Source organism: Telmatherina bonti, assembly GCF_933228915.1.
Source record: "Telmatherina bonti genome assembly, chromosome: 7".
In the NCBI taxonomy this organism is placed as follows: domain Eukaryota; kingdom Metazoa; phylum Chordata; class Actinopteri; order Atheriniformes; family Telmatherinidae; genus Telmatherina; species Telmatherina bonti.
Window position 1 is genome coordinate 16784496 of NC_136625.1, and position 18898 is coordinate 16803393.

The following is an 18898-nucleotide window of genomic DNA, read 5'->3' on the forward strand; positions in this document are numbered from 1 at the left end:
AGTGGTGTCCTTCCTTGGCTGTTTCCCACAAAGTCTGCTTTGGCTCAAACAGTGAAGGATGGTGCAATCTGACAGTGATGTACCTTACCTTGGAATTTATCCTAAATGTCTCTTTGGAGGTTGTTCAGAGATCTTCGTTTACCATTCCACCTCTTCAATTTGCCATCAGTTTTCTCTTGTCCGGGGAGGTTGGTTGCAGGACTTTGAACTTCTGAATAATATGTATAACTGTAGTCTAAGGACCATCAGGCTGCTTGAAAATGGACTTACAGATTTACGTTTAAGTAAGTAAAGCAAGTAAATAAATGTTCATTTGTGTATCACCTTCCGAGATAAAAATCACAAAGTGCTTTACTACAAAACACAAACACTTGAGACAACAGAAAACACTAAAAAAACATAAAAATAAAACCAAGTAAAGCAAGATTAGTAAGCAGCCTTGCAGCAGCATTTTGGACAAACTGGAGACGGCCAAGAGACATTTTGCTGAAGCAGGTGAAGGTGGAGTTACAGTAGTCGAGTCCAGAGAAGATGAAGGCATTAACAATCATCTCCATCTCAGATGGTGAAACAATTGGTCTCAGCGTGGCAATGTTCTTCAAATGATAAAAACAGGAACAGACAAGTGATTTAATGTAAGCGTCTAAAGCAGGGTCCATGATTACACCGAGGTTCTTCACTGACAGTTTAATAAAAGAGGCAAGACTCTCAGCTATCTTAGGGAAAAATCTACCTGGGGAACTAACAAGGACTTCAGTTTTTGCTTCATTTAGTTGAAGAAAGTTATCACTCATCCAACTTTTCACTGAATCTTAAAAACATCTTGAGGTTTAAAACAAATATACAGCTGCATATCATCAGCATCGCAATGGTAAGAAATATCTTTAAAAGAGCATATGTCCTGCAAAGGGAGCAAATATAAAATAAAATAAACAATAAAGGCCCGAGATCATACCCCTGTGGAATGCCTTAATCAAGAGATGAAGAAGAGGACTTGAACTTTACTGCAGCCACAGAAAATAATCTGCTCGAAAAGTAAAATGAGAACCATTTAAGTGCAGATCCTGATACCCCAACCCGAGGTTTCAGCCTGTCTGGCAAAGCATGATGATCTATTGTATCAAAAGCTCAGGTCCAGCAACAACAACACAGAGCAATGACCTGTATTGCTCTGCATCAGGATGTCATTGGACACTCTGAGCAGGGCTGTTTCAGTGGCGTGATCCCTGCGAAAACCGGACTGAAAATGATCCAGGATGTTGTGTGTCTATAGCTGCTAAAAGGAGAGGGATCAAGCTGATGCTTTTTAAAGTGGATGAATGACAGCATTCTTAAAATAGTCAGAGACTTGGCCAAGCAGAAGAGAAGAGTTAATAACTGTGAGCACACAAGGGCCAATAGCCTGGAAGACATCTTTAAATAGGTTTTTTTTAAAAAACATACTTGTCTGTTACTTTCTTTTTACTGTCACGAGGCAACTCTCTGCTTTCTGTGGCCCATGTTCAGGGTGGTACACACCATGTCGCCAAACACCACAGAGACAGCTTGTCACTCTTTGGATAAACAAACTGACTTAAAACACCTATGATGCTGATTAGAACAAACATTTTAGTTAAACTTGTCTCTATTCTCAAGTTGTTCTCAGTCTTTTAGGGATGCTGTCATTTTGATCCAAGCCTGTTTTATTAGCTTGTTGTTAAAAAATAAATCTGTTGAACAAATATTTTAATACAATATCTAATATTTATTATTTTATTTTCAGTTAAATTTTTTAGTTATTATTACTTTAGTAGGTCTGAAGTTTATTAACTGAGTGGTGTCAACAATTTTGTCTATGCATGGATGTCCACAGCTGATCCTCCAGGGCTGCAGTCCTGCAGGTTTATACGACACACTAGCACTTTGATAGCTCAAAGATCTTGGTGTATTTGGTTCAGGAATGCTGAAAATTGCTGCACCTTTATTTGGTTTGCTTTGTGTTCATACTGCACTTTTCTAAAGTGGACAAAACCACCTGGATAGCATCACATAGTTACAATACTTATATGCCAGGGTGGTATTCCCTGAAAATGACAAAATCCAATTAGAAATGTAAATGAGCCTTTATACTACTTTAAAACAAACCATACAATCTGTGGAAGCAGATTAAGGTTTGTTTGAATTGTACCAAGCAGTGCTGATCTGAAAGCACCTGTGGATGTTCACCTGTTCCAACAGATCTCTTTAAAACTAAACAGATCTCCTTAACAGCTTGTTACCAAGTTGGACCCAAGCCTGCTTATTTCAGATTAATCTGAAGGCACATTCACACTTGCAATGTTTGGTCCCCTTAAACAAATCTGGTCCACTTCCACAGATAGCAAGATTTGCTTGGGGTAGTGTAAAAGAGAGAAGCAAATGATGCAATCTTTTTCCAGCGTAAAATCAAACAGATGATCCTAAAGGAGAACATATCATAGCACTACAAGGTGGAAATCTCACTGCCTCAATGGGCCACGCTGGACAGATTCTAGTAAAAACTGTATTAGCTTTGAAAACTGGAGTAAAAAGTTGTAATTTCATGGTGTTGTCCACTCTAAATTCAGTTGCTGAACCCAAACACATCTAAAACCTGCAAAAAATATCCCTTGAGGACTAGAACCAGATGTGTTTTGAATAAGATTATGCTTCTTCTTTCTAAGTCTATATCCAATAGTGAACTTAGCCACAGTTTTGAGTGTAAAATCCATTTTTAATCCATAATACAGCAGAATAAAGAAAAGGCCAGTGAGAGTATTACATTTTGAAGTTTGGTTTTAAATGTAGATGTAGTAGCTCACTTCAAGTCACCAGGCAGCTTGTTGCGGACAACAAGACCATCTGAAAGCAGCTTTCACAGCTTTATATCTTATTCTAGGAACAACTATAAGACCTGCATCTGCTCACCTGAGGAACCTGATCGGGTCAAACACAGTGAGCATGTCAGAGGTATACGAAGGGGCTGAGCTAATTAGTACTTTACAAACCAGTAAGAACTCATCCTACATGGGATTTCAGTATAGAAGCGTCCTTCAGTACTTTGGTAGAATAGTCAGAACTTTTGCTGCTGGATCTTGCATTAGTTGTAGTTGTCCAGTTGTTTTAATAATCCTGCACATCAGTGCAGGATTATTTTTCTCATTTCTCATTTTTTATTTATATTTGTCAGGTGTTAGAAAGCAGTTCTGGTGAACTGTCAAAACAACGATGCCCATTAACAGCAATGTCCGTGTGTTAGCCTATTCTCTCAGGCTTTTTGAACCAACAGCCAGTATATCAGTTTTGTCAGGCCATCTTTAATACAGTTGAGACAGAAAAATAGAAAAGAAAGTTGGCATGTTTGTTAAAAATGAGGAAAACCACAAGTTAAAAAGATTCCTTTTAGATTTTTGTTTTTATTTCATTTGAGTTTATTTGGTAACTTCAGCAATATTCAACAAAGATAAACAGAAAAAATACAATAATAAATACAAGGTATAGATTTTTTTTAAATCCTCCATCCAAACTATAATTAACAACGAAAAGTGCAAACAGTAAATAATAAAAAATAAAAAAAAAAGAAAAACATAAACAACAACCAACAGATGTAAAAATGATTGAATTATGAAATTATGAAATGATAATAAACAAATCCATTTAATCAAAATAGATAATATCTCTGTGTGTATATGTTGTTGTCCATGAATGTGATATTACTTGTGAAATAAGCGTCACTTTAAAAGAGGACAAACAGCATAATTTTTTGTATATATTCTGTGTAATAAGGTAACACACACAAAAAAATTAAACTAATTAATATTTTATACAATATAACTTAATGTGTGAAACATAAACCCCATGCAAATGTGCCCCATAATTCTATGCACTCAATGGCACGTTCTCTCTGGGAAATATATGTATTGAAGCATAAGGACAGTGCATTAAGAGGTTAAAGGGCAGTTGAAGCAGGTGGCATGAAGTAAAGCTTTTCTTGGAGATCAATATCTCATCAAGGGAAGCTCTGTCACGTTACTGTAATGCTGTTAGCAAAGGAAGGCAGTTTACATTAGAAACATTGGACTGAACTCAATTAGATTGTTATAAACATTATCTTGTTAATCTGAACAGCCACCTCTATTGCAACGCATTAGTGTTCCTGCAAATATGTTCAGAACTTGAACCTATAAGATGAGTTTCTCTTATTTCATTATTACAATCTTAGCTTCTGTCCTTATGCTTATACTTTTTTTGCTTTTTATCCTTAAAACATGGCTTGCTGATTCATTCTGGTTTGCTGATTCAACCTGATCGTAACTGATTGCAGCTATGATTATATTGACCTGTAGAGGGTGCTGTGACTGTAGAGGAAAGCATATATTAACATCCCAGCTTCATTCATTCATTCATTCATTTTCCGAACCGCTTATTCCAATTCAGGGTCGCGGGGAAGCTGGAGCCTATCCCAGCTGGCTTTGGGCGACAGGCAGGGTACACCCTGGACAGCTCGCCAGTCCATCGCAGGGCCACACACAGAGAGATGAACAACCACACTCATGCTCACACTCACTCCTAGGGGCAATTTAGAGTGACCAATTAACCTAACATACATGTCTTTGCATGGTGGGAGGAAGCCGGAGTACCCGGAGAGAACCCACGCATACACGGGGAGAACATGCAAACTAACCACTGCGCCACCGTGCAGCCCCATCCCAGCTTCAAAAACCTCAAATCCCTTGGTAAAAGTGATATTATGTGAGTTTGTTTTGTATTACCTTAAAAAATATTCACAGTTTGATGGAAAATTTAACAAAATATAAAGTAAACCCAATCATTAAATATTTGTTAACATAAAAAAGTGACCTTGATTCATGATAACAGCTACAGTGAAAAATGCCCCAAATCTGCATGCCATTAACAATAATGAGGGATTGCAAAGTACGTAACAACTGTATTTTAAGTAACAACAGATGATGCAATAAAGCCTGGTTTGCCTTTCTAGAAGCTATCATTTGACGTCATTTGTGTTATTAGCCCACTTCTGTAATTGTACCCGCAATAATGTCATTATCTGACATTTTCCATGTTGGTAGATTTGGCCTGTGTCTATTTAAGGGTGGTCTGCTCTAACCCTGCTTTAATAAGATTAGCCTCCACGAGAGCTGCAGCTTGGCACAAATCCTCATTTACTTGATGTCTTGGTCAGAGCTGTACCCTCTCACCTTATTCACTCCTACTGCTGGCCCCCTTTCAATACTGACAGTATTGCATTGGCATTTACTGATATACATTTCTACATAATAACTACACAAGGTAAACTTTGGGTTTTTTTTTATATAGCTAAAATTGTTTTATTTAACTTAGCCACAAACCAAGACACAGATTTAAAGAAAATTACAAGTTAAAACTTTCTAGTTGTAGAAAAAAAGAAAACTTGAAGTTCTTCCAGTATTAAGTTCTTCCAGCTTTTTTTGGAATATTTTGTGTGGCCGTCTGTTTGAGTGGTGAAAATATAACTCGAACGTGTTCAGGAACCCCAAGCCTTAATCTTTAGCCAACAGCACCTCTCAGCAAAGACATACAATAATATTTCACTTATTAAATGTTTTTGTTATTCCCATTAATACTTTATTTTGTAGGTATCTCAGTCAAATGATCTGAAGGACAAAACAACACATTTAACATTATATCTTTCAATTACTGGTAAACTTACCCGACTCAGTAAAATTCTGCCATACTGAACACCCTTAACTACTTGGAAATAGAAAATGTTGTGCTGCCAGAGATTCAAATGAACAAAGATAATTAATTTTATTATAATTTGTCTTTATTTTTAATTGAATATAACAAACTCTTCAGCATTACATGAGATTGTAAGGAGATTAAATAATCATTGTTTTAAAGAGCACTGGCTAAGAGATGTGTTTAATGGTGGCTTCTGCTCTGACAAGTTATTACACACAGACTCTAATCTGCTTCTCTGGCTAATTTAAGTCCCAAGGAAATAAACCCCTACCTAAAGCTACCCTGTAAGCCTGGCTCGCATCCGTTGATGTCACACATGCATCACAAGTGGCCACACAGGCAGGTGAGCTAGATTAGATTATATAAAACGCAACTCCACGTTGTTTTTAGAAGTGAACTCTCGTCATTGGAAAATTTTCTGTGTCAGTAAAAGATAAATAAGTGAAATTTTTGTTGCATTTACATAAACACAATAAAAAATACATTGGAATGAATAAAAATGTGATAATTAATGCTAAGTTATTACAAATAACTTTTTATCAAAAAACTTGGCATATATACAGAATGTTAAAAACAGGACGTGTCCCTGTAAAACCCTACAGGACTTCTCAAATTTTCAACAAACAGGACCGGTTCAGGAGATAACAAATAAAGCTGCCTACAGCACTGGCACTAAAATTTTCAGAAGGTTATTCGGAACACCATGGTACAACGTGTCAAATGCTAAGCTAAGATCTAAGATCCTTTAAGTGACGGTACAAATTTAGGTCAGCAGAAGCAAATAGGTCATTTATGCTTCTGACAAGTGAAGTCTTTATACTGCACCTCCTGTCCAAAAGAAGAAAAAAAAACAAAACTTGGATTTAATCCTCTGATACCTAAATTAATAATAAAAAAAAAAAAAAAAAAAAAAAAAAAAAAAAAACTAATGCCACATTTCTTTCACATGCAATATTTTATTTATACAGACATTTATGGAGACACTTTCATCTTTAATATTATTTGACTTTTTAATGTTTGTTTATTTTGTCTATTCTACAGAAATACTTATAAGATAATATATTGTCATATTTAAATCATACAAAATATTCTATGATAAATGACTTGTATAATTTTTCTTGTCCCATTTATCACTGAGATAAATGGGACAAGAAGCTGTCTAGTGCAGCTAGTAATTCCTGATGGACAGCTATGGCTACACTTTCTTACAATTAGTTTTCGTATATTAGCCCTTAAAGTGGAGAAAAAATTACATTTTTGCAAATTAGTTCAAATGAATTTTGCATTTTGAAAGTATGTATGTCAGTATGAAACAACCCTAAAAATTTTAACATACCAACATGAGCTTTATTTCCACAAGCAGCAAAGGAAAATAAATATATCAATAAGATGTTTTCAACACATTTAAGAAAGAAGAAAAAAGTGTCATAAACAAAAATAAAAATTACATTAAATTGCATGTATAGACTCACACACAGAAGGCTGAATATACTATGTCACTTCAGGTGAAATCATGGAGAAATAATGTTTCACTAATCCTGTTCAGCTATTTCAGTCCAAGCTGCAGTATTTAGTCCTCTCCGGAGGGCCAGTGATCTAATGTATTGAAAATAAGTTTTATGTTTTTAAAAAGTTAAGTGATTTTTCCTTACATTTTAGTCCTTCAACCAAAAGCATGTTACTTCAAAAGGAATTAGTTCCACTATACTTCTGATCCAATGCGAAGTGGTAGAGCCTTCATCCAAAATCCAGTAAAGAAGAAAACATCTTGTTGCACAAAAGCACCACCTGAAGCAGCTTCATTGAGGCCCCTGTTAAGGCTAAATGCTACATACCTAAAGTTCAGAAAAGAGGTACAAAGGGCAGTTTCTCATGAAAGACATGATCGATTTCTCTGCACAAAGTGTTTCAAAAATCAACAAGAGGCAAAAAAAGACAGTGAAAATAAAAGCTTTCATGAATTTTACATTTGTTACAGAATTTGGAAAGAGAAGAGTGAAAAAACTTTCTGATAAAATGTGTGAAGTTGGAATGTAGGATTATCCTCTCCATGCCTGAGGGAAAGGCCATTAGGATTTCACTTATTAACAGAGGTGATAAGACTGTGTAATTACAAATACGTGAACACAATAAACGTCTGGGTGAGACCATGAGATCAATAGATATTACAGCTATTCAAAATCAAACCACACACAATTTTAATCCCTCCACAGACCCACTAGGTGATAACCTAGATGCCTAATCCAGGGGGGACATTTGGACTTGATTAAATATGATTGAGCAAAGAGAAAGAACTGTCTTAATTTTCAAAATCATTTGTTAGCTTTAGAGGGCTCTGAAGAATTACATTCCTTTTAATATTGGAGCTAACAGAGATTTTTTAAATGTATAATAATATATCATATAGGAATCGGGGACACTTGTGTGGCCTTCAATGATATGAAAATTTAATATAAACTTCTCTTCTTACTAACTTTTATGCACTCCTCAAGCTCCTCCCTCAGCAAGCCATCGGACTGCATCCCCCTGCTCCTGCTTTGCTGTCATCTTCATCTCCTCCCCTGCAAAACTCTGACTTCCCAACATTTGATCATATTCATTTTACAGACAAAAAAGAAAGGGTAGTAAGGTTTACATTTAAAAAAAAAAATCCTTAGTATTTAAATCAACAAATTGTTTACTGGTTTTCCTCAGTATACAAACATCCCAGTTTGAAACCTCACCAATGTGTGTCACAGTGATTAGACCATGTCAATAACTTGGGGCTGAAATAAAACCGCTCAAGAGCTTAGCTCATAATTGACAGCCTACAGAGAATGGAGTCTATTTACCTGGTCAACAACAAGACGGAGCAGGTTGGACCCTTGAAACGTCCACGAGCATTATCTGCTTCCCTAAACAAGTACAATTTCCTGCAGTGTGTGTGATAAAGAGATGAAAGTAATAATTCAAAAATGCATATACTAGGGTTTCACAAATGAGTGAAATAGATTTTACAATTTGCAAATCTGCACGAAAACACAAACATCAGATAGCGAAGAAATACTTTGCAGGAAGTTTGGTGCACACAATGATTATTAAGAATGCATGCTTCCAACCCGAAACACTTGGAAAATGCTGAATTCCGTCTCAGTGTCATTACATTTGTTTTGGCAGAAAAATGTTGGCAGGTAAATTAAAACACAAAGTTAATTTGCTGATCCTCAAATTGAACTGAGTAGAAAATGAAATTAAGTAATGAGTAGAATCCATTCATCCATCCATTTTCTTAACTACTAAGTCCAATTAAGGGTCCCAAAGAAGCTGAAGCCTGTCCTAGAGATCATTGGATGAGAGGCAGGGTACACCCTGGACAGGTTGCGAGTCCATCACAGGACCATCATGGCGAGACAAACAACTATTCATGATCACAATCCCTCCGAGTAACAATTTAGAGTAACCAGTCAACCTAATATGCATGTCTTTGGACAGTAGGAGGAACCCTGAGTACCCAGAGAGAACCAACACATACACAGTGAGAACATGCAAAATGAGTTGAATCATAAATAAATAAATGGGCTGGCAAACAATTGCTCTTCATCCTGAGATAAGCCAGTTCAAAGACTCTGAGCATTATTAGAATATCCAGATAGGGTCTGATGGGCATAACTGAACTGATCTGATCTGAACTGAACTGAACTGAACTGAACTGAACTGAACTGAACTGATCTGATCTGAACTGAACTGAACTGAACTGAACTGAACTGAACTGAACTGATCTGATCTGAACTGAACTGAACTGAACTGAACTGAACTGAACTGATCTGAACTGAAGAGGCTGTTAAATACTCATAATCTTTAGCTCTACTGTCTAAAGCGCATGCCATATATTGTCCTATAAGTACATTATAGTCTTTGCACCTTATTGGTCTACAGCCTATTTACCCAACCCAGAATTAATAAGGCTCTGCACCTTGTAGCTCTTTAAATCATCTAATTATGGAGGATTTGTTTTAGATATTCAGTAGTCTGTAGCCAGACTGTTAAATTTCTGCTGCATCAAGAATAATCTTTATTTTAGACTCAAAGTCCATAAAAACACAAACAAACAAACAGAATAAATATAGATACTATACTAAAAAAATAGTCTACATAAGCATGATCTCCAGTGCCTCTAGAGCTCAGAGCTATACTTGATGCTAATCTGTTTGGGTCTTACAAGGGAAAAGATAATTTCATTTTGCGAGTCCATATGTCTCATCATAAATCTATACACAAAGTTTCTTATCAAAGCTTTTAGCGTGGGCACGTTATTCTGCACAAACATCATGCTGGCCCTGGTCCAACAAGGGACTTTAAACAGAATTCTGAAAGCAAGTATGCAATGTGGAGTTTATGAAATTTAACTTTAGTATATCTGCACCACAAATGGGCAGTACATAGTGATGTACAGTAGGCTCTATACAAGGCCATTTTTTCTATTTCTGTGCACATTGAAATTTTCATGTCAGCATATTTGCTTGTGCAGATATGTTACAATACTGCCTCTGTATGTCATCCTCATCAGAGAAATCACTCCTGATCATGTGACCCTTTCCACCACAGTCAGCTTCTCCCCAACAAGTAAAACACAGAAAAGACTGACTTCCACAGCTCTTTAGTTTGCACCCCCATCACAGCACTCTCAAATTGTATCAACCCAAAATGGTTTTCTAATAACCTCAGAGATCCTGGAAGGGATATGAGCTAATAAAGGCAGTCTAATGTGTAATTTTCTTTCATGAAACCCTGGGAAGAGGGTTGAAAATATATCTTTGTTACCTGCTCAGGTGGTAAAGTCAGCTCCCACACTGAATAACCATATTTTACCTTATTTGGCAGCCAGAAATAGAAACTTATTCTTATTGTATATGATGATTCGTTGAGGTTTTTGTATCATGCCATGTGAAACTAAGCAGTGGGTTAACAGAGGAATATATTTATTATTTTGACACTCATTTTCTGTTGTAGATTATTACAAAAAAAAAACCAGGGGTACGCGTGTCCAATCCTCAAGCTTAATATCCTGCAACTTTTAGATGCAACTTCTTTCTGTCACATCTGAATCAGATTAATGTCTTGGGCCTCTGCAGAGCTGAATGACATGGGAAGACGGAATCGAGTCGAGTTAGCTGGATTAGTCTAAAATTTGCAGGAAAGTAAATCTCAAGAATGGGACTTGGATGCACTTGAATTACAAAAAAGTGTAGCTGTCTGCCTTCTAATTATCCTCTTACATAGTCTGATCTGTACAACAGGATTTAAAATCAAACTCATAGCTTGCTCATAAATAATAAATAGATAATAATAAATCAAAAGGGAAACATTCTCTGTAAGGGGTTAAATTTGCATGGACAGATATTTATATAATCTTTTACTTTTTGTGTACTGGCTGTGATTTGAAAACTAAAACCTTATTACCTTGAAGTTGATGCTATGGATGCTACTGTTACTTTATGAGCAACTTGGACTGCTTAGACATGTATAGCTATTTCAGTAAAGTTTTCAATGTCACACACAAAGTAAGTGTATTCATTTTAATATCAGCATCTTTAATTAGCAAAAAACATCATTTCTTAAAATGTTATTAATATTTACAAACAGAAATAAATGCCAACTTCTTGTTATTGTGCACTGGGCAGAAAGAGATGGTGAACTTATAGGTATTCAAAGGTCACTGTCAAATCTGAAAGGACACATTACAAAGCTGATGATGATTAATGCAGTTAAGTTAGTGTTAACAAGCAGAGCGTAACCAGGCTTTCATCAACCAGACAACTTTTTTTTTTAATCAAGCTAACTGAATATCATGTGTGGTGGCTCAGACTACTACATTGTTATATTGGTAGGTGTAAAAGTTGTTTATTTTTACATTGTTAGGGAATATTTATTATGTGTCTCTTAAAGGGTTTTAACTCATTCACTCATTTTCTAAACCACTTAATCTAGTTCAGAATTGTGGGGAATACATGCAAACTCCACACAGAAAGACCAAATCTTCCCCCAGGCAATGATCGAACCAGCAACCTTTTTGCTATGAGGCCACTGTGCTAATCACTACACCACCTTGTTTTATATTTAAACTTAGCTTTTTAAAGTGTTAATACAATGCCCAATATTTGTTTTCTTTCTTCTTTTTTTTTTCTGCGGTCCTGCTGGGGCTTATAATGAAGAATATGCTTTCGAGCTCTGAAGACATGCTTGACATTAACTCCATTGAAGTTGCTGAACCTGTTGGAAAACATGATGCTGCTGCTGTCCAGAATGGCTCTAACATTCGGAATTTCATTGAAAGAAATGCTTTTGTCCTCCTTACAATAGCTGCTGTTGCAATAGGTAAGATGCCCTAAATACTGTTTTTGTTTTCAACAAACGTCTGAATGATAAGGCTTCTGTTAATTTGATGTAATCTGTTTTAACACCATTAAAAGTTTTTTATGCTTCATTGTTGCTTTTTCTTGCTCTGCTGTGTAAATTGGCTTCTCTGAATCTATCTTTTGATCCTGAAACTGATTTGTTGATTTGCTGATCTCTGTGCTTGTTTCCCCAAGGAATTGGCCTGAGCTTTGCCCTGTGACATATTAAAATATCAGACAGGGAAATTAAATATTCAAGGATGTATAAAGTAGAAGCAGAAAGTAGAAGTCATGTCTGGCAGCTCTTTCCACCCAGTCACTAAATTATAGGTGAATGTAATCAGCTCAACTCTACTGAAAAGTAGATTAGCCTGTTAGTGAAAACACCTGTTCTAAATGCACAGGTGGATCCACAAACATGGTAGTACTTCTACTTCGTTTTTACTTGTACTTCTACTTTAAACACCTCTGGAAATATTTAACTTATTTAGCTGCTAATGCGACTTCTGCAGATGTTGGAGCTTCCTCTCATTATTTCCAGTCTGATTACAGGTTTGCTCTACATCTAATTCCATATGGGACTGGTTTTTACTCACATGTCGCATGGATCTTCAATTAGGTTGTGACATATCCTCCTGATAATAGTATAACACAGCAGATAAATACAAGTAATACTTTTAGCTTGAATAAGGGTTAAAAAGCATTAATTCTGATCACAATTGACAATGATTTGAACAGGAAATCATTTTATTTATCAATGTGTAATAGATGATTTAGCTTTTTCCCAATATTCATCATACATTTTCTAGGATAAATAAAATATCTTCATAAATTATTTATATATCCTAAATACAACATATATTCCTATCATGCTGAAAGTCTAATGGCATGCTTTTACAAGCTCAAGTTAGTAAAAGGGTTTCACTGGACAAAGATATATTTTTAGATAGTACATGAGAAAGACTCATTTACATGTCCCATTTCCAAAATAAGTATTAAACATTAATTTGTGACTCATGATTTCTTTCTTCTACCTGTATTTATTTGTATATAACTTGGTTGTAAATATTCAAATTCTTATGTGATAGGAAAAAGAAAAATGTGACTCTTGTGGAGCTAAATGCATCTTTTGTTCCAAAATGTTATTGATTTCTTTCACATGTATTTGTACACCACCAGTTCACAATAAAATCATCTGAAGATACTTATACAGATGTTGTTCAATACATGGTAGCACAACTACAATCTGATTTAGAACAATTTCTAATTTCTGTCTTTATGTAAGCCAATTAATGATAAAAGAACAACTAAAATTTTTGTCCTATTTGTGGTTCAGTATGTGTTTTATGTTTAGGCAAAGTGGTGGACCAGTAATATAAAAAGGGATCATTTGCAAGCCATTCTTGTTCATGAATTTTTGAACCAAGTATTTTTCATTTATTTATTTATTCATCACAATGTGTGAAACTGTGTTGGAACAGTGAGTGAAAGTGCAAGGGAAAAAGTGACAGCCTATGAGAATAAACATATATAAGGTTTCTTGTAGACATTAGTGGTGAGGAAAGAAACTGACTTGCAGCCAGTAAACAACAGCTTTGCAACAGATTTTTTTTCATTATTATTTTAAAAAAAAAACAAAAAAACACAACATAGAACAAAAGAGTGGTATAACCAAAGTTCAGATGTCGACCCAAAAATGATTATTTTGAATTTTTCAATTTCAGGCATTGCAAGTGTAGACCGAAAGGCTTATGGGAGAATTGGTTTTAGGGCCTTTAGCTGTTACACACTCACCGCTATTATAGCTGCATTTACTGGCATTGCACTGGCACTCCTCATCCAGCCTGGAAAATCATCCAGGCATACATCAGAGTCCTCTGGTGGTGAAGCAGAGGCTGTGCAGAGTGTGGATGCTTTCCTGGATTTTGTCAGGTATGTTTTAAGGCCTTTCCAGTGCACTGAGAACTAACTTTATTAACTAACTAACTAACTTTATTTGACCATGAATGACACTGATAGCTGTGTTTTACAGAAACATGTTCCCCTCAAATCTGGTGGAAGATTGTTTTAGAAAGGTAAGACTAATTATCTCAGCACTAACATCATAACAGCACTTTTGGATTAACTTTTTATCCAGTATAAAACAGTTTACTCCAGGAGTAATTCTCCAGGAAAGCATCTGGATGGAATCAACGCGACTGAAAAGAGGGAGCTCTTTTTTTCCGTCTGCATCTCTGATGGTAATAAATAGTTTTTTCCAAAGAATTGACACATGTGCTGCTACAGATATTATAGTAAATAAATATTTCACAACTAAATAGACTCATTTCCTTTTTCTTACTGCTTCGTACCAATTCCAGGGACCACAGATGGCATCAATGTTTTAGGCCTGTTAGTCTTCTGCATAGCCTTTGGTCTCATTCTGAGCAGTGTGGAGACATGGGGAAAGCCTTTAAGGGATTTCTTTGACTTCCTGAATCAAGCCATTATGTTTATTGTTGACATAGTCATCTGGTAAGAAGGAGAAGACCAATATTACAGTAACTGGTTGTGTTGTCCATATAACTTACATCACTCTGCTTGTATTTAGCGTTCAGTAGTTTTCTTTTAGTGTTACCGAGTTGTTTCACATACTCGTCAGTTTTTGTTTTGTCTTTATCTTTGTGGTGTGGTTATAATGCCGTTTACTTCCTGGGTGTTACTGTGTGCTTAGTCTGTTGACTGCAAAGTAATCTGTCGTTTCACCTTGCCTCCATCTATGTTTAGTTTAAGGCATTAAATCCTCTCTGCTGAATCCCACCTTTCTTTATAATAGGTATTCACCAGTGGGAAAAATCTTCCTGTTACCAGGGCAAGTTGTGAAGATAACGGATGGAGCAGCGATTGGTCATGATGTTGCCATGTATACCCTCACTGTGATCATTGGCCTCATCATCCATAGCCTCTTCACCTTGCCCCTCATCTATGTCGGAGTGACACAAAAGAATCCCTTAAGGTTTATGGGAGGTCTCCTCCAGGCTCTTACCACCGCCTTTGGGACATCATCCAGGTTCATTTTAAACAGACACACCCGTCTTATGTGTGTGGTCACAGTTCTGCCACTTTACCCATTACCTTGCATTGTATGGAGGAGAATAACAACATGGACAAACAAACGACACGCTTCATGCTTCCTATAGGTGCAACAATGAACAAGGATGGTGCAGCACTTTATGAAGCTGTAGCTGCTTTCTCATAGCCCAAGTCAATGACATGGAATTTAACCTCAGACAAGTCAGCATCCTCAGGTACTGCTTGTTCATGTCAAATAAATAAAAGATTTAGAAATCTTTGGAACATTATGGTTCAAGGTACATATATTGGATTGTGTATGTTTTTCTTTTAATATAATAAGTTTCATTTACCCTTCATAAGTGCAAAGTCTGCCACTATTTGGCATAATTTGTTTCTGCTTCAACTTGGGAAAATTACATTTCTGAAAGTTTTGCAAATGATTGTCATACATTATGTATACAGCATGCCTCTGCAAAGTTCTGCCTCTTGGACTTTTATATAATTTTCCTTTGCCAAGTTTGATTGTCACAGCAGCAAGCACTGATGCAGCAGGCATCCCACAAGCTGGCATGGTATCCATGGTGATTGTGTTGGTGTCAGCTGGACTGCCCACTGAAAACATATCACTTCTAATGATTGTTGATTGGATTCTGTAAGTGCAAACATTCATCAGATGGGATTGTGTCTAGGGTAAATGAATACAATTCAATGAAATGAAGTCTCTATAGTTAAAAAAAAAAACACATTTAACAGTAAAAAGTCATGTTCTTTGTGCTTTGAATGAAAACTAAAACCTTATCTTTTGTGAAATTTACTGCATTTACGGTTGTAAATGTATCAATTTTTGAGTAAGGTGAATATATGATATGGTTTTATATTACTGAAAATGACTCCTACAAGTACTTCTTTTTTTTTTAAGAGAAAGGACACCTTAAAAGCACACTAATAATCATTCTTTCATTCATTCATTTTCTAAACCGCTTAATCCAATTCAGGGTCGCGGGGAAGCTGGAGCCTATCCCAGCTGGCTTTGGGCGACAGGCAGGGTAAACTAATAATCATATATAATATTATTAATATATTGTGTTCATAAGCAATATACTAATTGCTTATGTTTCCAACCACAGATCTTAATATATGTGGTTGACAGGGATTGTTTGAGGACTGCCACCAATGTGCTGGGGGACTGCATTGGTGTTGGTATGGTGCTGCATCTGTCCAGAGATGAGCTGCAACACTCCAGTTCCACAGGAAAACTCATGGCTGAAGAAATCTAACCTCCAAGCTTGAAAGGGCGTCCATAATAAAATGGCCTCTTTCATGTGAAGTTGAAAAATAAGAAAGTACCTCGCAGGGGAAATTCAAGATGTGTTAGTGTTTGTGCTTTTTAGATGTTTGTAGTAATCCTTCTGAACAAATTTTGGTTCTTTATAAATAACAGTGAGCAGATTGAAAAACATTTGGATTTGTAAATCAGCAATTCTCCTAATATTATTTCTCCAAAATAAGTGTGAATCGTTTATACTAAACATATTTTGGATAATGAATTTGCGTTTGATTAAGGAGTCATGCTGTTGAAATAGGTGTTGATTTAACATAAGAAAAGTTGTTTATATCTAAGTATAGCTTGTTTATGTTGATGTTTGTTTGTTTTTTTGTTTTTTTGTTTTTTTCTAAGTGTGTCTTTGTTCAGGAACAATGTCGCCATCTGGTGGTCGAAAGGTTCATGTGTCAGTGACCCAGTTACACACTGATTACATTTGGGACTATTATACTTATTATTATACTGCAACTTGGGCTTGTCAATGCAGCACGTTGGTGTGCAGCAAAATAATGATGTGTTATTGTATTGTATTTGTTTATGTGTTTTTTAAAGGCTAATTTTATTTGGATAAAATATCACACCAGCCTCAGACAACTATAATTGACCCTATAGTTTAAAACATTATCTTGAAGTACATACAGTTTTGTTGTTTCATAATCAGCCTGATCCTTCCCAGATTTGCAAAAAAAACAAATGTTTTTGGTCACTAACCACTTTTGTTGTTGTATTTGAGTAGTGGTAGTAACAGAGAATCTAAAACACACTATGTATATGTTATCGAGCAGTCAGAGGAAAAGAGAATGGCTCCTCCTGCTGGGAGATGAGGGCAACCAGAGAGAGAGACGCCACTCTGTTTTTACTGACATCGCCCAGAGCTCAGTGCAGCTGTGAGGAAATCAGAAGAGAAAGAGAGGGAGGGCAGGGAACAACGTCAGAGCCAGCAAGCAGAGAAAAAGATAGAAGTTCACATGGAGGAGGGGTTTCGTCGAGAGAGGTTACAGACAGTGAGAAACAGCAAGAGAGAGACAGAGACTGTGTGTGAGGGTGGAAGATGCTGTTGCCAGGGAACAAGCTTGAAATAGAAAAGCCTATCTTGACAAGCTTGTTAGAAGATGAAAACCCTGTTAATGATGGATGCTAAATGGACCAAACGTGAGGAAAACAGGTGATCTTGACTTCGGGCAACCCTGCAAAATCAAAGCGAAGGTAGGTGGTTTAGATTACATAACCATCACAACACAGCTCCTGATGGCTGACATCATCAAAAGGATTAGAGCCTGGGGTGGGGGCATTAGTGGTGGAGAGAGAGAAGGAGGGGCAAGGGGGTTTCAGCAGAGAAGAGCAGGAGGCTGAGCAAAAAGAGGTGCGTTACATGCAAAGGGTAAGGATTATCGTTTGTCCAAAACCAGCACAGGACCTGACTGGCAGAAGATGTTGAGAAGATGAGAGCAGGGGGATGTCTGCTCTGGAATCTCATCATCATTCTCCTCTTAACAGGGGGACACAATTGACCTTGCTGCCTCCATTACCAGCTTCAGTGAGCAGCATCATAGATCCGGAGCACATCCACAGGATACCACCTGAAGAGGTAAACAGTGATGACACAGACTCGGCAGCTTTGAAGAGGCTTAAGTGAATAAACGAGGCATCTGGGAGTACAGCTTCATTAATACAATATGTGAGTATCCTGTTTGTATTGGAGCTGTGATTGTCCATGTTAATGCTGGATGAAATTATTTTCTTCTGGCCACTTTGTTCTTTTCTGCTGCAGCCTGTTAGTCAGCGTATGAAAAGGTGTTTCATGGCTCTTCTTTCTAAACAATGTTACTCATCACAGAATAGTTTTCTCTGCTTTCGTTGCTGCTGTCATTTTCTTCAGTTGCAGCTTCTTGCAGTTTCGTATCAGATATTTTTATTGTTCCTTTTGTCTATTTTCTTTACTGAAAGTTTTGATCAGACAAGTTTAAAAAAGAACAAAAATATTTTATGAAGTTAAATCAGATGACAGTTGCTGAGTCGTTTTGTCATTATTAATTATTGATCAATCAACAACATGACTCATCTCAGAAAGACTTAATCTTTTATCTCAGTATTACTAAAAGATGTAACTTTAAATCTGGAAAGTTGGTGAATGTAAAGGTGTATTTGATCATGACATTTACATTACCCTCCATCCTCAGTTTCACTATTGACGCTTACTCACTTTGTGACCTTGTGTCTGTGACAAGTGCTATAAAAATAAAGTTTATCTCATCTTATTTTATTATTTTAGAAAAGGATGCATTGATTTTTGTATCATTAAAGAAAGTACTTGTCAGGATGGAATATATGTATAGAAATAAAGCTCTAAAGCTGAAATTTGAGGTCTGGCATAAACAACACAGTTCACAGATAAGAAAACAGTGTC

General features: G+C 36.4%; 1 protein-coding gene across 1 annotated transcript; it reads left to right on the top strand.

Annotated features, from left to right (window-relative positions):
- Positions 1-11954: 11954 nt before the first annotated feature.
- On the top strand, positions 11955-16444 carry LOC306758439 (excitatory amino acid transporter 1-like; the record flags this gene model as incomplete). The annotated part of the gene is given in 9 exon segments (XM_079243767.1): positions 11955-12093; positions 13838-14045; positions 14271-14353; positions 14474-14627; positions 14929-15162; positions 15207-15340; positions 15343-15400; positions 15685-15819; positions 16318-16444. Coding segments are annotated over 9 exon segments (1272 nt in total).
- Between the last annotated feature and the right edge of the window lie 2454 nt (positions 16445-18898).